The 24021-nt window shown below is 41.6% G+C and overlaps 1 protein-coding gene across 5 annotated transcripts in view; it reads left to right on the top strand.

Moving 5' to 3' along the window:
- cnksr1 (connector enhancer of kinase suppressor of Ras 1) overlaps positions 1–24021 on the top strand; it is a 62158-nt gene that overhangs the window by 26904 nt on the left and 11233 nt on the right. For all 5 annotated transcript variants that reach the window (XM_037542240.1, XM_017716753.2, XM_017716751.2 and 2 more), the window contains 8 exons: positions 6937–6978; positions 7840–7959; positions 9344–9403; positions 13578–13646; positions 14094–14255; positions 18656–18741; positions 21744–21859; positions 22950–23065. In XM_037542240.1, the coding sequence (XP_037398137.1) occupies positions 6937–6978; positions 7840–7959; positions 9344–9403; positions 13578–13646; positions 14094–14255; positions 18656–18741; positions 21744–21859; positions 22950–23065 (771 nt within the window). The remainder of the gene's footprint in view (positions 1–6936; positions 6979–7839; positions 7960–9343; positions 9404–13577; positions 13647–14093; positions 14256–18655; positions 18742–21743; positions 21860–22949; positions 23066–24021) is intronic.

Raw genomic sequence — 24021 nt, 5'->3', positions numbered from 1 at the left:
CACTCAGTGACTCAACCACTCATTCACTCCCTCACTAACTCACTCACTCAATAGCTCAATCACTCATTAACTTACTCAATCACAATCAATACTTCACTCACTCACTAACTCAATCACTCATTCACTAGCTCTAACTCAATCACTCCTTCATTCACACAATAGGTCAATCACTCATTCACTCACACACTTATTCACTCCCCCATGCACTCATTCACTCACTCACTCAATATCTCAATCACTCATTAACTTAATTATTACTTCACTCACTCTCTAACTTAATCACTCATTCACTCACACAACAACTCAATTACTCCTTCACTCACTCAATAGCTCAATCACCCATTCACTCACTCGCACAATAACTCAATCATTCATTCACTCACTCATGTTTAAAAAAAACTGAAGATTCGCTACAGGGGTGCACCATTAATACTTAAGTAGCCTCTGGTCACAGACTGGTAGAGATTTTCAATACAGACTGGCACTTAGCTGGATAAGGGTCTTCTATAAAAACGTTCTGATGTGCAATTACATTTTTAGATTTCTGTCACTCCAACACCAGTCATTCCACCCTGCCCTCTTAGACTTGAGTCTTTATCCTCTTCACACGCCTTATCTGAGAATCAGTTAGCTAGAACTAAGCTTCTACTGAGATGAATGGCATGATTAGCCTGCTATCTATGTTAGCTTAACTCAGCAGACTACAGCTCAGAACATTTCAGAACAGGTTTGATTTCAGCTTTCTGTACCTCCTAACATTTAGTCTTTAGATTTGTCCTCTCAGACATTGTATTTTATTGTCTACACATGAATCAGCAGAGCACCAGTTGGTCTGAACTGGATGTATATTGTGGTGTTTGAGTCTGTAGCCCACTAGCTAAGCTGATGTACCGCTAACGAGGAGAGAGGCACCAGCTAGCATTATCCTGGACATTATCCTTGGCTTTAATGCACAAAAAGCCTGTTTTTTCGAGTTGTTCTGGCTACTGTGCTTGTACAGAGGATAGCAAGAGGCTAAGCTGGTGGTCCTCTAGTGTTTTTCTCAGCGTTTTCTGGGCGGCCCACCACAGGTTAAGCAGAGTATTAGACATAATTCCACTTATCGTCACTCATTTTCCACTCACAGTCCAATTTACTGATTTTTCTTCCATTCTTTAGTCATACTTTTGTCATCCTTTTAGTTAATTAGTTTAGTAAATAATTTGAATCTATTACAGCGTCAGCACTTTCTATTAAATATTTTATATTTGGCCTAGTCATTATTTTTTTCTTTCCCAGTTCTTTGTCATTTTTGTCTTGGTTTATTTTCTAAAATAAAAGTTTGTGTGCATTTAAATTTGTTTGAGGAGATTAAAAACAATTTAGAGCTTATATGCAGGACAGTAATCTTGGTGGACCAAGGATGGACAATCAGTGGGAAACAGTCAGTGGGGTGCTGACCTTATCATGCCAGTGGACTGATATATGCTTGCTATCTGGGTTGAAACTTAACCAACAAGCTGATTGGCTCTTTATATTTAAAGCCGAGACTTTCCTCGTAAATAGATGCCACGTTGTGCATTACGAGATTTGATATTTCAACCAATGTCTGGCATAGCTGATAGCATGCTAAGCTAATGCTGACCAGCTCCTCTTTCCTGGGTAGCATTGTTGTTTAATTGAGGACTTATCATTAGAAGAACCAGTTCATTAAGTCATTAGGAGGCCCAAACAGAAGAGTCAATATCCATATGGTCAGGAGGAGTCTAGCTTGACAGCGCTAAGCTTTTAGCACCTTATAAGAGTTGCTTCACGTCAGCCACACTCCTTGATTTATTTTCCTCCATGATAAAAGGAGAAAGAGAGAGAGTGAGTGTGAGGCAGAGAGAGACACTAACACAGAGCTAACTCTGTTTACTCTGAATGGAACCCTCCTGTCTAGAGTCAGCCAATTCAATCAGCTATAATTATGTGTGTCAGCACGTGTTTTTCTTTATTCAGGAACAAAAACAGCGCTGCAGTCCACCCACATGGACATTTACATCCGTTTCCTCGACAACCGTGCCAAGTGCTTATTAAAACCCTAAGGCAGCTCTACAAAGCTGATCTACAAAGTTTGATTTTGATTTTTTTGCAGAGTTCAGCATATTGAAAAAAAAATTAAATAGAAAATGTGCCATAACATTTGCACAGAACACATTTTAGGTGTTCTTGTTTTCAAGATATTCTGAAGTAATTGTGCCTTACAATGTGCAGATGTGTGTTTCTGTGGAGGGTGAACTCATTTACGCTTAGAAAATCAAATACTACATGTCATTCGATCAGGAGTGCCCAAACTTTTGCTTACCACCGCATATGTACATGAGCTCTATTCTGATTGGCAGTGCCTCATTCAATAAGCAGCCCAAGCTGAAACACTCCACATAGCTTCAGCATGAATGGGCGGAGCTAAATTCGTCTGAATATGTAGATGTGTTGGTTTTGCGACCTCACAAAAACAGTTTTTTTTAAAGGGACTGTTTTTTGGCAGCTTACTTTCCTTGTATGGACTGTACATACCATGGAGTGAATGAAACTTCACCAGTGTTTATATTCTACATCAAACTTTTTTATTTAAAGGCCTATTTCATTTTTCTTACATTTTGTCTGTTTATATTTTTAGGTCACATTAAGGTTGCATGGCCATGAATTGGATACATATCCAATCCGATCTAGAACCACATATAAAAATGGCTCAGGCCGGATTTGAAAAAATCTGATTTTCACGTCCACACAGGCCTGAAAACATCAGATCTGGGTCACATTATGGCAAAAATCGGAGTTGTGCCACTTCAACTTGATAATGTGAATGCAGCCATAGTTTCTGTATGTGGATTAACAGCTGTAGTTTTTTGCCCTTTAGCAGTGTTTACATGCTACAAACTCTTTACATCAATAAAGAGAGGAAAATGTTTTTTCATGACATGGGCCCTTTAATGCGTATCTGCTGGTGTTCTGACTGTCAGAGCGGAAGTGTCACCTGTGTGTGGCCACAGCGGAAGTAAGAAGCTTGTTGAACGAGAAGTGATCTGTCACACCACACACACTCCAACTCCATGAGCTGTTTGTCATGTTCTGAGTCTCTAAGCAGAAACAGCACGAGAATAAACTTAGTTCACCACATGAATGATGCACAGGTGTTGAATTCCCCTCTCCTGGCTCCGCCCACAACCGTATTCTACTGTTGTGAAGCTGTAGAAGCTTTACTTTAGTGTTCTTTAATCCTTTAGTCCCGTTTCATTTCAGATCCAGCATAGTACAGAAAGAAAACAACAACAACTGGGTCAATGCACAGAGTCTCTCTATTTATATCTGCTTCAGTAGGATAAAGGTAGCCCTGCTGGTGTCCTGTGGAGAGGGTGATGGTGTTTTTAGTGTAATTGTGGATTAGGTTCTATAAATAAAGTTAGTCCAAATCTCTTAACACTCACATTTCCTGTGCTTTTCTCACGTAAGGCCATGGTTGGAATGTGACAGAATACAAGTATTGGCCAATATGTATTCAGAATACAGAAGTAAGTATTTGTATTCAGTCCAAGTTACATTTTGTAAAGGCCGTATTTAGAATACAGTTACTTTTTCTCTCTTAAATTGAAGAAATATATTCCATCCTAAAATGCCAGAAAAATGTAGCATATACACTATATTGCCAAAAGTATTTACTCACCCATCCAAATCATTGAATTGAGGTGTTCCAATCACTTCCATGGCCACAGGTGTATAAAACCAAGCACCTAGGCATGCAGACTGCTTCTACAAACATCTGTGAAAGAATGTGTTGCTCTCAGGAGCTCAGTGAATTCCATCGTGGTACTGTGATAGGATGCCACCTGTGCAAGTCCAGTCGTGAAATTTCCTCGCTACTGTGTGTGAGTAAGTCGCTACAGACCTCCAAACTTCATGTGGCCTTCAGATTACCTCAAGAACAGTGCATAGAGAGCTTCATGGAATGGGTTTCCTTGGCTGAGCAGCTGCACATGAGCCTTACATCACCAAGCGCAATGCAAAGTGTCGAATGCAGTGGTGTAAAGCGGCACCACTGGACTCTAGAGCAGTGGAAATGTGTTCTCTGGAATGACAAATCATGCTTCTCTATCCGGCAATCCGATGGACGAGTCTGGGTTTGGCGGTTGCCAGGAAAACGGTACTTGTCTGACTGCATTGTGCCAAGTGTAAAGTTTGGTGGAGGGGGGATTATGGTGTGGGGTTGTTTTTCAGGAGTTTGGCTTGGCCTCTTAGTTCAAGTAAAAGGACCTGTTAATGCTTCAGAAGACCAAGAGATTTTGGACAATTTCATGCTCCCAACCTTGTGGGAACAGTTTAGGGATGGCCCCTTCCTGTTCCAACATGACTGCACACCAGAGCACAAAATAAGGTGAACTTGACTGTCCTGCACCTGACCTTAACCTAATGGAACACCTTTGGGATGAATTAGAGCAGAGACTGCGAGCCAGGCCTCTTCCAACATCAGTGCCTGACCTCACAAATGTGCTTCTGGAATAACAAAAATTCCCATAATCACTTTCATAAACCTTGTTGAAGCTGAGTTAAATCATATTAAACGAATTATTAAAGTGAAGGCAGATGAGTGAATACTTTTGGAAATATAGCATACGGTATGTAGGATATATACAGTATCCAATATTGGTGCTAAAAAGCCAAGAGGTTGTTTTTTAGATATTTGTGGGCTGAACTGATATGTATGAGCAAGAGTCATTAGCAAGGGAGGAGTGCTGCTTTCAGAGGAGTTAAAGCTAACGGCTAACAGGTGTAATGCTACACGGTAAAGGAGAGCTTGTTTTCTACAAAGGAACTTTCCTCCTCGGTTATCATATATCCAGCTTGTTGAGCGTTTAATCTCCATAGATGCATATTTAATCACGAAAGCAAGTACATCAACCTTGTACAGCCTCACTAACTGTGGTGTTTGGCGTGCTAATACTGGAAACGACAGCAATGGCAAGCTAGAAATATATTGTGCTGATATTGTGATAATGTATGTCACGATATGCTTTTCTGAGCGTATTGTATACATCGTCATTACTTAAACACTGTGCTATACTATGTGCAACTATGCTGCTTTTCATCATCGTCGTTGCCTGCTAGTCCAAACAGGGTCGCGGTAGCAGTTGGGAGAGCAGAGAATCCCAGATGACCCTGTCCCCCACAACTTCCTCCAGCTCATTCCCGGGGACCCCAAGCCGCTCCCAGGCCAACTTGGAGACATAATCCCTCCAGCGGGTCCTAGGGCGACCCCGGGGTCTTGCCACCGGGAGGCGTCCAGGGGGCATCCGGATCAGATGCCCGAACCACCTCAACTGGCTCCTCTCAATGCGGAGGAGTAGCGGCTCTACTCTGAGCTCCTTCCGGATGACCGAGCTTCTCACTCTATCGCAGAGCGTGTAGCCCGCCACCCGACGAAGAAAGCTCATTTCCGCCGCTTGTATTCGCGATCTCGTTCTTTCGGTCATTACCCACAGCTCATGACCATAGGTGAGGGTTGTGATGTAGATCGACCGGTAAACAGAGAGCTTCGCCTTTTGGCTCAACTCCCTCTTCGCCACTACAGTCCGGTACAGTGACCGCATTACTGCTGCCGCCTGTCCCAGCCTACGGCCGATCTCACGATCCCTCTTCCCATCACTCGTGAACAAGACCCCAAGATACTTAAACTCCTCCACCTGGGGCAGGTCCTTTCCCCTTACCTGGAGTGGGCATGCCATCCTTGGATGGCTGCTTTTCATTTTAGATTAATTCTTCTTTCTATTATTTATATTTTTCTGCCAGATCTTTGCTACGTAACTTGTTAACTACAGTTGGAAAAGATATCAACACCGTTTCGATTCCAAATAATCCGGTCTGATTTGTACGATTTAGGCTTGTATCCAGCTTTTTGATCGGATGCACAGTTTTCGTACAATCTTTGTTAAATTCCATTTTTTTCCATGGGAATGAATGGGGTGAGAAGTAGCATGACCATCTGCTGTCCTTCTGCTGGACACTGTTTCACATATACTATCTCAGGTCATTCCCCCCCGAGCACAAATTTACTGTTGTTCCCCATTTATTTTCACCACCACATCAAAAAAATACTTTGTTGTCTGACAGCCACCAAACAACCATGGCAGCCACCTAGCAACATCTTAGCAACTACCTGGGACACCATAGCAACCATCTAGTAACTTAGCAGGAAGTGGGAACCATTTAAGGTGCGCAACTGTTCTGCATTTTCTTCAGGAAATATATGTTTCTAGCTATTATTAATTATTGATTTGTTTAATGATTATTATCGTATGTTTATATGTGACACTACAGGTTCTGTTTTGTGTGTTCCAACGTATTCAATGTCATATATATATGACATATATATATATATATATATATATATAGGACCTAGGACCATATATATATATATATATATATATATATATATATATATATATATATATATATATATATGTATGTATGTATGAAATTGAATAAGTTGGAATCATACAGTTGTCTTACCTAGTATATTTTATTCACGTGCACATTTTGAATTAAGTCTTGAACTTTAAAGCTGTATTTTTAGTGTTGTTGGTGTGGTGTGTGTGTGTTTGTGGGGGGGATGGGGTGTGTGTGCATGTGTGGTATGCTAGGCGTGTGTTAGTGTTGCGCAACAGCGACTTTAGCAGCCAAGTCTGAAAGAGGAGGAGGGGATTGAGGGCACGGCCTGAATAAGCTCAATTAGTGTGCAGCAGGGAGAGTGAGGGGTATTAATGAGTAGCTCGAGTTAGCTGAGTCAACGCTGAGCATTACGAAGGAGTTCGGTTTCTCTGCTGGAAATGTCAGAAACAGCTAAACTTCCTGCTCCAAACTGCGTATCTATATATGTGTGTGTGTGTGTGTGTGATGATGATCTCTCTGCTGTGTTTGTAGGACGTCACAGTGTTTGAAAAGGAGAAGGACATCATATCTATCGTAAGTCCTTTTCATGTTTTTCTCTATCATTTGTATCCTGCCTGATAATAAAGTTAAAGGGGAGTTCACCAGCTTTTAAAAATATCTGCCTAGTTCAGTTGTGTAAGCTGTTCAGTGAGGGTTGGTGTGAAATGATTCAGATGTCTTTACAGTGGTGGTGATAGGAACCAGGGCTCACCATGACTACAACACAAATATATATATATATATATATATATATATATATATATATATATATATATATATATAGACAGTTTTTAGACTTTGTTTATTTACGTTTATTTATACTTATGTTTATTTACTATGCAAAACCACCAGTGAACCTACTACCTACTTCTTTTGAGTTTTACATGGAATGTTGATGATAAAATCTGATGAAAAAATCTGATAAAGTTTTCTTTAGGGTCTATTTTGCCTCACAACACCATGCATGTTATGTATCCCTCCACCATGAATGGATTTTAAGGCCAAAATCTTCTCAGTCCTATCGTAAAATAATGTCTCAGTCATCAGGCAGTGAATTCATAACCATTTCTTGTAATAACTTTCTGTGAGGGATCTTTTAGAGGTGGGCATCTGGTTTCTATCACCACCACTGAGAACAATTCTGATTCTGTAGGTTTATCTAGAACAGAGCATTTCACACCAAACCACTCTGAACGACAGTTTAAAATGAGAAAATTGGTGTTTTAATTGGTGTTTTTTTGTTTTAATGAATGTTTCAATAAAAATGATAAAAATGAAAGTTTATTACTGTGTATTTGATTTTACACTGTAAAATAAAATTATTTGTCCAATAATTAAATAATGAAAACATTTAGAATTATTTATTGAATCGTTGTTGAAATATTGCCCCGCCAGTCTCGTCAGTTGGTGGGAATCTGTGATGAAATTCTCAGCAGTGTTCCAGAGGCTGTTCTTACCCACAGTGCTCAGCTGCACAGTGTAGACCTGGTGCCCATCTCACCTGGAGACCAACTGGTATTAAACCCTTGTTTCCTATCTCGTTCTCTCTGTCTTTCGCTCACTCTCTTCCTCTCTCTCTCTCTGTCTTTCTTCTCTCTTCTCTTTATTTCTGTCTCTCTTTTTTTTTTTTACTCCTCTCTCTCGCTCTTTTTCACTATTTTTTTTCTCTCTCTATCTGTCTCTCTCTCTCTCTCTCTCTTTTTCTTTCTCTATTTCTCCCCTCTCTTGCATTCTTGCTCTTCTTTCTTCTCTTTCTGCATTCTTATTCTTTTTCTTCTCCCTCTCTCTGTCTCTCTCTTGCTCTCTATCTTTCTCACTCTCTCCTTCTTCATCTCTCTCATTTTCACTTCCTTCACTTTCACTTCATTTCCTCTCTCCCTCTTTGTATTTATGTCTCTCGTTCTCTTCCTCCTCTCTCTCTTACTCCCTTTTTTCACTATCACTCTCTCTTTCTTTCTTTCTTTCTTTCTTTCTTTCTTTCTTTCTTTCTCACTCTCTCTCTTTTTTCTTTCTGCATTCTTATTCTTTCTTCTCTCTTTTTTCTCATTCTTATTCTCTGTCTTGCTCTCTTATTTTCTCAATAACTGTATTTCTTGTCTCTCTATTTGTCTCTTATTATTTTCCAGTCTTGCTCTGCTCTCGCTCGCTCGCTCGCTCGCTCGCGCTCTCTCTCTCTCTCTCTCTCTCTCTCTCTCTCTCTCTCGCTCTCGCTCTCGCTCTCGCTCTCGCTCGCTCGCTCGATCTCTCTCTCTCTCTCTCTCTCTCTCTCTCTCTCTCTCTCTCTCTCTCTCTCTCTCTCTCTCTCAGTTTCTTTTCTCATTATCAGACGTCATTACAAAATCAAGCCGATTAGATTTAAGTGCCGTTTGTTTGTTGCTCCAGACGGATTTTGAACATTCTCAGTGAGTTATGTAAAATTCCTCTTTCTTCATCTCAGCCTGCTGCTCAGGGTGAAGTAATTGTTAACAAGTGCTCATTCCGTTACTTATTAGCTGCATTAGCTCATCGGTCTAGTGTGAAACTGTCCAAAAAGACAGTCTCCCTAAAGAGTGAGTTCAGCTACTTTCAATTATAGTAGCTTTTAAAATGTATATAGAAAAGCACTGACCAATAGAATATAACACTATGGTCCAAATACATAAGCCTAAGGTCACCATGCCCAACTGCAAGCATGGGCTAAAGTGGTTTGAAGCTCCCCAGCATTGAAATGTGGAGCAACTGCATTCTCTGAAGTGGTGGAGCTCCGTCCAAAACCTTTGGGATGAGTGGGAGTGATCCACCAACATTAGTTGTTACTATAGCAAAGGAGGAGAAACTATTAATACCAGGAGAAGAATGCTGGTGTCTACAAAGTTTTGGACACCTTGAGTGAAAGTGGACTTGTGTTTTTGCTTTCCAGGGTATTGAGATCACGTCCACTGCATCCAACCATCACTACATCTCTGGAACAGCAGCTGAGGTACCAACCATTTCTCTTTATCATTCAGTCATGTGCTAAATCCAGTCAGTGAGTTTTTCCAACTAAGCCAGGGGTTGGCAAAATGCGGTTCTTTTACTGCCCGGTTGTAGCTCCACAGCAGAATTATATTTTTAATTAAAAATAAATTATTCCTCCTTTGCAGTAAAATAAAGCTCTGCTGATCATTCTATCATTATAATAAATGCTCTTAAATGCTGAAGTTAATGTAGAACTGTTCATTTAAAAACCTCCCATAAGAATGAATGGTAGAATGTCAGAATTTGAGGTTCTGAACATCGATGATGTCACAGCAGGCTTCTCAGTCTCACAGACAAAGCTGTCATGCAGGGAATCTGCTTTAAAATCATTAACCTTTCACCTAGAAACTCCATCCATCCATCCATCCATCCATCCATCCATCATCCATCATCTTCCGCTTCTCTGGGGTTCGGGTAGCAGCATCCTAAGCAATGAGGCTCAGACCTCCCTTTCCCCATCCACTTCCACTAGCTCCCTGGGGGGGATTCCGAGGCGCTCCCAGGCCAGTTGGGCGATATAGTCACGCCAGCGTGTCCTGGGTGTTCCCCGGGGTTTCCTCCCGGGTGGACTTGCCTGTGACACCTCCCAAGGGAGGCGTCCAGGAGGCATCCTAACAAGATGCCCGAACCACCTCAACTGGCTCCTCTCGACGTGGAGAAGCAGCGGCTCTACTCCGAGTCCCACATGGATGACCGAACTTCTGACCCTATCTCTAAGGGAGAGTCCAGACACCCAGCGGAGGAAACTCATTTCGGCCGCTTGTATTCGCGATCTCGTTCTTTCGGTCATTACCCAAAGCTCATGACCATAGGTGAGGGTGGGAACGTAGATCCACCAGTAAATCGAGAGCCTTGCCTTATGGCTCAGCTCTTTCTTTACCACAACAGACCGGTAAAGAGCCCGCATCACTGCTGACCCAGCACCAATCCGCCTGTCAATCTCCCGCTCCCTTGTACCATCACTCGTGAACAAGACCCCGAGATACTTAAACTCTTCCACTTGAGGCAAGAGCTCATCCCCGACCCAGAGAGGGCTCTCCACCCTTTCCCGCGTGAGAACCATGGCCTCAGATTTGGAGGTACTGATCCTCATCCCGGCCCCTACACACTTGGCTGCAAACCGATCCAGCGAAAGCTGAAGTACACCCTCCATCCCCTGACGGCGCCTAGAAATTCTATCCATAAAAATTATGATAGAATCGGTGACAAAGGGCAGCCCTGACGGAGTCCAACTCTCACTGGGAGCGAGTCTGACTTACTGCCGGCCATGCGAACCAAACTCCTGCTTTGTTTGTACAGGCCCTGAATGGCTCGTAGCAAAGAGCCATGTACCCCGTACTCCCGAAGCACCTCCCACAGAATACCCTGGGGAACACAGTCGAATGCCTTCTCCAAATCCACAAAGCACATGTGGACTGGTTGGGCAAACTCCCATGAACCCTCCAGAATCCTGGAGAGGGTAAAGAGTTGGTCCAGTGTTCCACGACCAGGGCGGAACCCGCACTGCTCCTCCTGAATCCAAGGTTCGACTATAAGCCGGACTCTCTTCTCCAGTACCCCTGCATAGACCTTACCAGGGAGGCTGAGGAGTGTGATTCCCCTATAGTTGGAACACACCCTCTGGTCCCCCTTTTTAAAAAGAGGCACCGCCAATCCAGTGGCACTGCCCCCAATGTCCATGCAATGTTGAAAAGGCGTGTCAGCCAAGACAGCCCCACAACATCCAGAGCCTTGAGGAACTCAGGTCAGATCTCATCCACCCTTGGAGCCCTGCCACCAAGGAGCTTTTTAACTACCTTAGCGACTTCGGCCTCAGTAATGGACAAGCCTATTCCCGTGTCCCCAGACTCTGCCTCCTCACTGGAGAATGTGTTGGTGGGATTGAGAAGGTCCTCAAAGTATTCCTTCCACCACCCAATGACGTTTTCAGTCGAAGTCAGCAGCACACCATCTCCACTATATACAGTGCTAGTGGCACACTGCTTTCCCCTTCTGAGTCACCTGACGGTTTGCCAGAATCTTTTTGGAGCCAATTTAAAGTCACTTTCCAAGGCCTCACCGAACTCTTCCCACACCCGGGTTTTTGCCTTGGCAACGACTGAAGCCGCAGATTGCTTGGCCTGTTGATACCTGCCAGCTGCCTCTGGTAGGACTCCTCCTTCAGCTTGACGGCATCTCTCACCTGGGGTGTCCACCACCGGGTTCGAGGATTACCGCCCTGACAGGCACCAACTACCTTGCGACCGCAGCTACAGTCAGCCGCTTCAACAATGGAGGAGCGGAACATGGCCCATTCTGAGTCAATGTCCCTCACCTCCCCCGATATCTGGTCAAAGTTCTGACAGAGGTGTGAGTTGAAGATCAGTCTGACAGGTTCTTCTGCGAGACGTTCCCAGCAAACCCTCACTATACGTTTGGGTTTGCCTGGTCTGACCGGCATCTTCCCCCACCACCTGATCCAACTCACCATCAGGTGGTGATCAGTTGACAGCTCAGCTCCTCTCTTTAACCGAGTGTCCAATACACATGGTCAATCATTGAACTGCGGCCTAGGGTGTCCTGGTGCCATGTGCACTTATGGACATCCTTGTGTTCAAACATGGTGTTCATTATGGACAAACTGTGGTTTGCACAGAAGTCCAAAAACTGAACACCACTCGGGTTCAGATCAGAGAGGCTATTCCTCCCAATCACACCCCTCCAGGTCTTACTGTCATTGCCCATGTGAGCGTTGAAGTCCCCCAGTAGGACAATCGAGTCTCCAGGAGGAGCACTTTCAAGCACCCCTCCCAAGGACTCTAGGAAGGCTGGGTACTCTGAACTGCTGTTCGGTGCATAAGCACAGACAACAGTCAGGACCCGTTCCCCAACCCGAAGGCGTAGGGAAGCTACCCTCTCGTCCACTGGGGAAAACCCCAACATACAGGCGCCGAGTCGAGGGGCTATGGGAAAGCCCACACCTGCCCGCCGCCTCTCACCATGGGCAACTCCAGAAAAGAAAAAAAGTCCAGCCCCTCTCAAGGAGATTGGACCCAGAGCCCAAGCTGTGTGTTGAGGTGAGCCCGACTATATCTAGCCGGTATCTCTCAACCTCGCGCACTAACTCAGGCTCCTTCCCTGCCAGTGAGGTAACGTTCCAAGTTCCAAAAGCCAGTTTCAGCAACCGAGGATCAGAACGCCAAGGCCCACGCCTTCGGACACTGGCTGATCCACAATGTCCCGAACCCCTACTACTGCCCTTCCCATCGGTGGTGGGTCGATGGGAGGGGGGACTCATGTAGCTCCTTCAGGCTGGGCCTGGCCGGGCACCATGAGTGAATGCCCGGCCACCAGACGCTCGCTGGCGAGCCCCTCCCCCAGACCTGTCTCCAGGGTGGGGCCCCGGTAACCCTGATCCGGGCAGGGTACACAAGTCCTGCTTTCTTGTTTTCATAGGGGTGATTATGGATCATACTTTGTCTGGCCTGTCACCTAGGACCAGTTTGCCATGGGAGACCCTACCAGGAGGTTTTGCTCCAGACAACTTATCTCCTAGGATCATTCAAGCACACAAACCTCTCCACCACAATAAGGTGGTGATCCATGGAGAGGTAGAAACTCCATTTCAGTTTTAAATGGTAGAAAAACGTCCTTTCTGAAACCTCAAAATATCTCATCATTTTATCAATTAGCTTTAGAGTTATGAGGATTTGTTTACCACTAGGCACAGAAAACTGCCCCATTCACTCCCATATAAATTTCTCAAAATCAGAATCTGCTTATTTCAAGATTTTCTCTGTGTTTAACTTGTCATAACATTACACCAAAATAATCCTCAGGGGGTCTTCTCTCACACCATCATTCTGGTTAAACAATAGGGTAAATATTTCCAGAGTTATGACTGTTTGTTCAGAGGGTGCAAATAATGGATAATATTATGGAAATAATAATGGACACCTAATAACCACTCCATTATTGTTGCTATTGTGATTACAATAACAATGAACAATGAACATCTCGTTTGTTCTTTCAAAAGTATATTCATTTATTCACACATTATTTGTCCAATCAGTGAATATACTTCACACTATATGCAAATATAATTGCATGTAAATGAATAATCTATGTGCTATTTCTCTTTCTTGGCTCGGTCACAGCCTCCAGCAGAGTTTGCAGAGAAGATCTTGGCGGGAGACGAGGTCATTCAGGTCAACGACCAGAACGTGGTGAGTAAACTCAATTACAGCAGATTACTGCCATTACCCTGATTTGCATAATTATCATTATAAATGCAGGCCAGTAATGAGGAGGGTGTGGCCTGAGTGACCTCTGTGTCATTAATCAGTCGTGCTGCACTTTTTGAAGGGGTCATGGTTAGATTTAGTCAAACGCTCTGTCGTGATATAAGTAAAGAAAAATGAATTATTCATTCAGCTAATAATTGATTAAATTATTTTATAATGACATTATAGAACTACCATTAACACATCATGCCCTATTGACACATTTCTTGCTGTTATTTATCTGTTCATCTGTTAAATAATAAAAAAAAAATCCATAAGGAACTGATCAGTAGCCTATGCTATGCTAACTGCTGCTTTCTAGCTTTCTTTCACACTGTTAGCCATGTTAGCGTCTTTGGTGTAACTGTTGTGTTCTGCACTGTGTCACAGGTGGGCTGGAGCAGGAAGAACCTGGTGGAGAAGCTTCAGGAGAACCCAAAGGGGGTGTTTTTACTACTAAGACGCACTCCGGTGTCTCTCAGACAGAAAGAGAAAACCAAATCTGTATCTGTCGCTCCATTGCACAGCAAACCGGCATCTGTCTCTTCAGAGGTGAGTCTGATCTCTGTCTATATCTGGTCGCGACAGTGATGTCAAGGCCCTTTGAGGGTTACTCCACCTGGATATACTGCTATGATTTGGAATTAATGAGAGACTGGCGACCTGTCCAGGGTGTATCGTGCCTTTCGCCCGAAGACTGCTGGGATAGGCTCCAGCACCCCCCCGCGACCCTGACGGAGAAGCGGCTTGGAAAATGGATGGATGGATGGATGGATGGATGGATGGAGAACTCATAGGGTAGTTTGTTCACATTAGCAAAATGCCAACAGCCTCCTAGTATATTTTATTCATTTTTAACCAGCCTGAGCAATTTCAATTCAATTCAATTCAATTCAAGTTTATTTATATAGCGCTTTTTACAACAAGGTTGTCACAAAGCAGCTTTACAGAAAAAACAGGTCCACGCCAATTTGTACAACAAATTCTTTTAGCCTCACTTGTTCCAACTGTGCTGACTGTTACTTACCCCAAATGTACGTCTGGTATCCAAAGTTTGTATGTACTATGAATTATTCAGTATCTACTGTAAATTATTTATCTACTATGAATTATTGAGTATCTCCTATAAATTATTCAGTATCTGCTAAAATTATTCAGTCTCTGCTATAAATAATTCAGTGTCTGCTATAATTTATTCATTATCTACTACAAATTATTATGTATGTACTATAAATTATTCAGTGTCTACTATAATTCATTCAGTGTAAAACCTTCAGTGCCGGAGTGGTGCGAGTGGATTAGACACAGTAGTGCTGCTGGAATTTTAAACGCTGTGTCCACTCACTGTCCACTCTATTAGACACTCCTACCTTGTCAGTCTACCTTATAGATGTAAAGTCAGAGACAATAGCTCATCTGCTGCTGCACAGTTTGTGTTGGTCATTCTCTAGTCCTTCATCAGTGCTCACAGGATGCTGTTGGCTGGATGTTTTTGGTCCTGTGGAGGTCCTGACCATTGAAGAACGGGGTAACAAAGTATGCACAGAAACAGTCTGTAACTGTAACTGCTCTTTTATGGTCAGTGGAGTTGATAAAATGGACAGGGAGTGTAGTTAAAAGGATGTTATGGCTGATTGGTGTATGTTTACCTGCATATGTCCAGTTTTAACTGAGTAAGATTTTGACAGAATCACTTAAGTGTGATTTCTCTGTACTTTTTACTTGTTAGCCACATTAGCCTCGTAGCTCCTGTGCTAAAACTAAAGAAGCAAACTTCAGACAGGTTGAATAGCGATGGAGGAGATGACCTCATCTTTTGTGGGTGTAGCCCAGTTCCACACATGACGATCGCTAATGTATTTGTATCTCAGAAGCAGAAGTCACACCTCTTCTATACTTTCTGTCCGGAGGGAGTGGTCGCTATGACGACGCTGACTTCCTCTTCAGCCTCTGGAGAATCGTCACCATGTCTGCTGTGTGATTATGGAGTGGTAGCGTCATGTGATCTTGTGATTGGGGTTTATAAATCTCAGAAGCTTTGAGGGATGTGTCTTCCCCTGTGTCTTCTCTCTAAGCAGACCTAGATTCTCGCTGTGTGGCCTACAGCAGCGTCTCCTACGTTTTAAAAGAGCCTCATGACTCTTTCAGTGACTCACACTTTCACTGTCCACACGCACACATACGTGTTTTCCGGTTTTGGATCTTTGCCTGGTTTATCTACTTCGTCTTCTGGTATGCCCCCTTACTACTTGTATTTTTTGCTGTTGCTGACTTGGACTGTTTTTGACCATCGTTTTTTGTCTAAGCCCTTTATTAAAACCCCTTTTTATAATCTGCGAGTGTCTGATTTATGTCCAGTCCTGACACCTCCAAAGCTCAGTCTTAGAAATTGGTTGATCACTTTCTGAAGTAATCAAACACATTCAGGGATGTTGAGGTCTGGACTCTGGGGTGGTCAGTCTTCTTTGTTTGATTAGTCTGTCTCCTTTTCTCAGTGAGGTTCTTCTTGAACAGCAACACATCCTTTCAGATCCATAGTGCTGAGTCATCTTCTCGCAGTGGAAGGATGGACAGAAACACTGGTGGATGTTTTCAGATCTGAAGCAACTTGATTTTCTCCTCTCTCTCAAAGAGGAAAGCTGTTTGGGACAGGTTTGGTGTGTACCAGGTCTTCCAGGTGGTTGTTAGGAGCAGGGTTTTTATAACTAACTAAAACTAGCCCTAAAACAAAACAATTGGTGAAAAAAAATGGTTGTTACCTGTAATAATAATTTAAAAAATACAAAAAACATGAAAATGAAATCAAAACTAACTCACTGCGCTGTGTGTACTCATGTTATTTTTACGTATGAAATACCTTCTATTTCAACACTCTTCATAACACTAAAACTAAAACTATATAAAGAGTAAACTAAAACTATTAATGCACCCTTAAGACTAACTGAAACAGAAAACTAAAGAAGTAATGACTGTGATGATGCCACTCCACACCAGCTCCTTTGAGATTTCCAGGGGGACTGGCGGCCAAGCCAGCTCCTTCTCTTGTAGTAGCCGAAGGGCCCTCGGCCTACGAAAGGGGGGGAGGGGGGTTACAGTTCCTGAAATGCCCGAAGGGTGGAGACATATTAAAATTGATGGACATATAATTAATTATTCTTAGTAGATAAGTGCACTAAAACAATATATGACATGTCTGTATCTTTTGTTACTGCAGTAGTATGTGTATGTCATGTTTGTGTTTTTAGGTAACCCTTGCCGGTAGTAATGGTACAGCCCAGCTTAATTGGGGGTGGGGCTATTTTAAGAGGGCTTCCTTTTGGAGGAAAAGGGGTTGGTTGGTTGGTCTTGATGTGAGTCTGTGTTCCTGTGTTTGGCCTAGATAACTTCGTGGCTAGACCTGCTGGCTGCTGATAGCCAGTCTCAGTTCAGGAAGTGCTGCATATAAGTCTTTACGGACTTGAGTACTTTTTATATGTTTGTTCTCTTTTTATACAGTTTTTTCTTGTTTTTGCTCTAAATGTTGGTGGTTTGCTCATGTATGCTGGAACCCACGATTAAATACACCTGGGAATTGGAACTCATAAGGCTGTGTTTGACTCACTCTCTGTGGTGAACCCGTCTCCAGAATCTTCCACTTGTCCCCTCATGCTCACAATGACATTTTTATTTATAATTATATTAACCCTAGTTTTGAGTGTCATTTTCTTTTTTTATTAGCTTTTAATTTTTTTTAACTTCTCTTTTTCACTTTTTTTAAGTTCTGTTTTTTAACTTCTGTTTTTACTTCCTTTGACCTCTTTAAGCATGTGGATTATCTTAGATCTAATCTCACTCTTAGATACCTCTTTCAGTCATGTTAGATGCACATATGCAAGGCAGCTGAGGTGAGTTTGGGTAGATGTTTGTGTGTATGTTCTAGTCTCTTTGAAGGGAAACATAAGGTCAGTGACGCATGGCTGACTTCATGGCTGGAATGATTAAGGGAGGACTAATTACATGTTTAAAATACTGTTTGTAATTTTTAGTTCATTTTAATTTAATAGAGTCATAATGAGTTATTTAAACTCCTGAGTGGCACAACCATCTAAGTGTTGTCTCTATCATCAGGAGATTGCAAGTTCGATCCCTGGTGATGCTACAGCCATCTGTTGCCGGAAGTCCTAGAGAGCACAATTGGCCTCGCTCTCTCTGGGTGGGCAGGATGGCCCCCTTCTACCCCCATCACTCAACGTGATGCTAGTCAGTGCAGGCGTCACAGGACACGGAGGAAGTCTGTGCTAGCCTTTGCCCTCCTAGTGTTAATAGCATTGTGTGATTGGGGGAGTCCTAACTAGTGGGTGGAATTGAAGACTACTAAATTGGGGAGAAAATTGGGTAAAAAAAAAAAAAAACTATGTAAATATTTTAGTAATACTCTTATTTCATTGTAAAGTTTTGATTAGAAACAAAAGGGTTAAAGAGATGCCCAATGGAAAATGATCCAAACAGAGTTGTTCTCTTTATGATATCTAGGTAGCTCCTGATTGGTTCAGGAGCTGGACTGAAGGCCTTACACATTACATTAACTACCACTATAATTAGGAAGAGGCAGAGGAATCACCCGAATCACACTTTGGAACCAATTTAGAGAGAAAAAAATCAATTTAGGCCTTCTGGAAGTTCTAGTTATGTCACTGACTATGAATGAGTCGTAAAGTGTGTTACAAGTTTCAAATAAAACTTAATAAAAGTCCTTTACAAGCTTCAAGTGTCTGTGTTTAGTCACAAGTGACCAAAAATTGTTCATGTTCAACAATGTTAGCAGAAATTAGCATTACAGCAAAGTTGAAAACTGAAGGTCAGGCGCTAATAGCCGTGGTCAGTCCCTCTCAGAAGCAGAAGCGGTCCTTGTTTGTGGGTGCTTGATACTGTGCTGGTGAAGTAACGGAAAACCCCTCCTGTTTGTCTCTCAGAGGGAAGAGGAAGAGGAGGAGGACGAGACGAACAGGGGCTCCGTCTTTGAGAGAGTGGCTTCATCCATCCGCTCTAGTGTGTCCAGGTGAGCTTACATACTGCTTTACACACACCTACTGCCACTCTGCTAGGATGCTCTTCATCCTCAGGTGAGCTGAGATGTCCTGCCTAAATTCAGCTGCTGATAGAAGCGTCTCCTGTGATTCCTTACTATGATGCTTATTATCAGTCTATTGCTGTAGGTATTACTGTTTGATGCTTGCACTAGTATTTTGGCTTATACTTTTATTGAATTTCAAATGATATATTTACCAAATTTAAGACAAAGATTACTGTAGATGTTGTATTAGTGTTAATAGTGGTGTTTACACTGTAGTAGATGTTGTATTGGTCTTATTGTTGGTGTTTACACTGTAGTAGATGTATTGGTCTTTTTCGTGGTGTATACACTAGTGGATGTTGTATTGGTGATATTAGTGGTGTTTACACTGTAGTAGATGTGGTATTGGTCTTTTTCGTGGTGTATAAACTAGTAGATGTTGTATTGGTTTTATTGGTGGTGTTCACACTGTAGTAGATGTTGTACAGCTGTTATTGGTGTTTTCACTGTAGTAGATGTATTGCTGTTATTGATGGTGGATACTCTGTATTAGATGTTGTATTGGTGTTATTGTTGGTGTTTACACTATAGTATATGTTGTGTTGGTCTTATTGGTGGTGTTTACACTGTAGTAGATGTTGTATTGGTCTTTTTCGTGGTGTATACACTAGTAGATGCTGTATTGGTGTTATTCGTGGTGTTTACACTGTAGAAGGTGTTGTACAGCTGTTATTGGTGTTTTCACTGTAGTATATGTATTGCTATTATTGATGGTGTATACCCTAGTAGATGTTGCATTGCTGTTATTGAAGTTGTATACTCTAGTAGATGTATTGGTTTTATTGGTGGTGTTCACACTGTAGTAGGTGTTGTACAGCTGTTATTGGTGCTTTCACTGTAGTAGATGTATTGCTGTTATTGAAGGTGTATACTCTGTATTAGATGTTGTTTTGGCATTATCAGGTGTGTATACAGTGTAGTAGAGCTTGTATAGGTGGTGTATAAAGGTTATTTGGTAATGTAGTGATTTGTAATCCAAATGATCGATTATTCATTTCAGTAATCGATTATTCGACTATTCTTCGACTATGAAATTAGTTGTTTGTTGCAGCCCTAGTATACAGTGTAGTAAATGTTGCAATGGTGTTATTAGTGGTATTTACACTGTAGTAGATGTTGTATTTGTGTGGTGGTGTTTACATTGCAGTAGATGTTGTATTGGTCTCATTGGTGGTGTTTACACTGTAGTAGATGTTGTATTGGTCTTATTGTTGGTGTTTACACTGTAGTAGATGTATTGGTCTTTTTCGTGGTGTATACACTAGTGGATGTTGTATTGGTGATATTAGTGGTGTTTACACTGTAGTAGATGTGGTATTGGTCTTTTTCGTGGTGTATAAACTAGTAGATGTTGTATTGGTTTTATTGGTGGTGTTCACACTGTAGTAGATGTTGTACAGCTGTTATTGGTGTTTTCACTGTAGTAGATGTATTGCTGTTATTGATGGTGGATACTCTGTATTAGATGTTGTATTGGTGTTATTGTTGGTGTTTACACTATAGTATATGTTGTGTTGGTCTTATTGGTGGTGTTTACACTGTAGTAGATGTTGTATTGGTCTTTTTCGTGGTGTATACACTAGTAGATGCTGTATTGGTGTTATTCGTGGTGTTTACACTGTAGAAGGTGTTGTACAGCTGTTATTGGTGTTTTCACTGTAGTATATGTATTGCTATTATTGATGGTGTATACCCTAGTAGATGTTGCATTGCTGTTATTGAAGTTGTATACTCTAGTAGATGTATTGGTTTTATTGGTGGTGTTCACACTGTAGTAGGTGTTGTACAGCTGTTATTGGTGCTTTCACTGTAGTAGATGTATTGCTGTTATTGAAGGTGTATACTCTGTATTAGATGTTGTTTTGGCATTATCAGGTGTGTATACAGTGTAGTAGAGCTTGTATAGGTGGTGTATAAAGGTTATTTGGTAATGTAGTGATTTGTAATCCAAATGATCGATTATTCATTTCAGTAATCGATTATTCGACTATTCTTCGACTATGAAATTAGTTGTTTGTTGCAGCCCTAGTATACAGTGTAGTAAATGTTGCAATGGTGTTATTAGTGGTATTTACACTGTAGTAGATGTTGTATTTGTGTGGTGGTGTTTACATTGCAGTAGATGTTGTATTGGTCTCATTGGTGGTGTTTACACTGTAGTAGATGTTGTATTGGTCTTTTTCGTGGTGTATACACTAGTGGATTTTGTATTGGTGTTATTGGTGGTGTTTATACTGTAGTAGATGTTGTATTGGTCTTATTGGTGGTGTTTACACTGTAGTAGATGGTGTACTGCTGTTGGTATTGTTTAAACTGTAGTAGATGTTGGATTGCTGTTATTGATATATGGTTTATTCATAGTATTGATGGTGGTTACACTGTATTAAACAATGTATTTATTGAATATACACTGTGTTAAACATTGTACTATATTTGATGCATGTTTGATGTCATTGTTGGATGTTGCAATTAGGTTGTAAACAGATTTTGCAATTAGCCCATACCCTCATGTTTTTGTTTGTGATAATTTTCTGTCTGTGTGTTGATGTAATTGTCCGAAGCTAGTTGTGTTGATAAGCTGAACATTGTAGTTTTCTTAGTTTTGGGGATTAGTCCGGATTAATGTTTCATTCCTGAACTCAGTAGCTGAGTATCTGAGCCAGTTTAACAGTGGTGTGAGTCTATGTGGTGAAACTGTAAGATGGGGTTTTGTGGCTGAATGACTGATGTAAGTGAGATACTGTGTGGTCATGCTCATGGTGGGTGCGCGTGTGTGCGTGTGTGCGCTCGCAGGTGTGCGCTCGCAGGTGTGCGCGCGTGTGTGAGAATCCATGTTAAAATCTGTTTTATAGCATTTTGGTGTTTGTAGTTTGAATGTGTTTTTATTGATGTATATGATGCATATCAAGTTAACGTGTGTGTTTCAGGGTCTCAGTGTCGCCCCCTGATGGGCCACAGCTGATAGTGCAGGACGACTCTGAGCTGTTAAGTGATCATAGCTTTGATGGGACCCCCACTACACATGCCCACCAGCAGGGGGCAGGTAAGAGTCAAGACAACAGGCTGAGTAGAGAGAGGAGCGCTATGATCTTTTATTACCATCTTTGTGTGCGAGGAGGATTAGAAGGTTTTTAGCTGTTCTCTTATTGGTAGATTTTTAGCCATTCTGTTCTTCTGTTGATGGGATTTTAGCCATTCTCTTCTTCTTTTGGTGGCACTGTATGTTTTGAGTTCTTCTATTGGTGGATTTTAGCCATAGAATTCTTCTATTAGTGGATTTTAGCCATTTTGTTCTACTACTGGTGGGATTTTAGCCATTTTCTTCTACCATTGGTGTTATTTTAGCCATTCTGTTCTTCTGTTGATGGGATTTTTTCTTCTGTTGGTGGATTTTTAGCTATTCTAATCTTCTAGTGGCGAGTGTTTAGCTATTCTGTTCTTCACTTGGTGGGTTTTTAGTCAACAACAGTCCCCTGTTGTTGAATTTTTTTTCGCCCTTTCATTCTCCTGTTGGTGGATTTTCAGCTGTGCTGTTCTCTGATTAGTGCATTTCTGGCTTTGCCATTTTCATATTCCTGGATTTGAGTCAGGCCAAACCTCTGTAGGTGCATTTCTGCCTTTAACGTTTTCTTGTTCCTGGATTTTTAGCCCTATGCTTCTCACATTTTTTGGGCTGAGCCTTGCATTGTTGGATTTTTAGTCTTCGTAGCTGTTTGCTACTATTGGATTTTTAACAATGTCATTCTACATTTGGTGAATTTTAGTCGTGTCATTCTCTTGTTGGAGGAATTTTAGCTGTATCACTTTCCTTTCAGTTGATTTTAGCCATCATGTTCTATTATTGACAGATTTTTAGCCACACTGCCTCATGTTCCAAAATCTCTAACACAATTGTTTTTAACTTTTTTTATTTTACACAATTTTCATCTGCAACAGTTTACAATGTTATTTTGACAACAGTAATAACATATATATGTGTCTTCATGCAGCAAAGTTAGCTATGTTAGCTAACTAGGTAAATAGGCTACAGTTTTAGTGATGTGGTAGGTAGGGGGTGCCAAACAGCATTAATATAGCAAACATTACTGAGTGTCTACATGCTTTAGCTCTGTTGTCTGTCTGTGATGTCCCAGACTCTGGTTCAGTGTTAGATTGCAGTGTGCGCACTGTGGAAAGAAGTCCATCCTCCCTCAGCCTGGACTCCAACCGGGTCAGGGTTGGCTCCTGCCCTGAGATGGTGGGCAACGTGGTGAGCTTTGCACATGTAGCCAGAAATCAGAAGCTAATACTTAAAAAAAGAAACAGAAGTTTTTACATCCCCATTTCCAAAAAAGTTGGGGCACTATGCAGAATGTAAATAAAAATAGAATATAATGATATGCAAATCATGTTAACGATAACCAAGGAAAATACTACAAAGACAACATATCAAATGATGAAACTGAGAAATTTTATTGTTTTTTGTAAAATATATGTCTATTTTGAATTTAATACCAAAAAAAACATTCCATAACGTTGGGTAGAGGCATGTTATTACTGTGTTTCATCACTTCTTCTTTAACAACACTCTGTAAGTGTTTGGGAACTGAGGAGACACTGCTGAAGTTTACAAAGTGCATATCTTTCTCATTCTGGTTTAATACAGGATTTCAGTTGCTCAACAGTTCAGGGTGTCTTGTCATATATTTCATTTCATAATGTGCCAAATGTTATTAGTGGTGACTGGTCTGGGCTGCAGGCAGGCCAGTTTAGCACCCAGACTATTTTAATACGGAGCTGTGCTGTTGTAATACATGCAGAATGTAGTTTGTCATTGTCTTACTGAAATAATCAAGGCCTTCCCTGAAAAGGATGTCATCTGGATGGCAGCATATGTGGCTAAAACATTAGATATATATATCGTTCAGCATTAATGGTGCCTTCATAGATGTGCATGTCACCCATACCTTGTGCATTAATGCACCCCTAAACCATCATGGATACTGGCTTTTGAACTGTGCACTGATAACAAGCTGAGTGGTCTTTAGCCTGGAAGACACAGATTCCATGATTTCCAAAAAGAATTTGAAATGTTGATTCGTCAGACCACAGGACACTTTTCCACTTCCCCTCAGTCCATTTTAAATGAGCTCATGCCCAGAGAAGGTGGCAGCATTTTTGGATCCTGTTTATGTGCAGTTTCTTCTTTGCGTTTTAGAGTTTAAC

Source organism: Pygocentrus nattereri, chromosome 10 (assembly GCF_015220715.1).
Source record: "Pygocentrus nattereri isolate fPygNat1 chromosome 10, fPygNat1.pri, whole genome shotgun sequence".
In the NCBI taxonomy this organism is placed as follows: Eukaryota; Metazoa; Chordata; class Actinopteri; order Characiformes; family Serrasalmidae; genus Pygocentrus; species Pygocentrus nattereri.
Note: the sequence above shows the minus strand (reverse complement) of the source record. Positions and strands in the feature narration are given on the sequence as shown.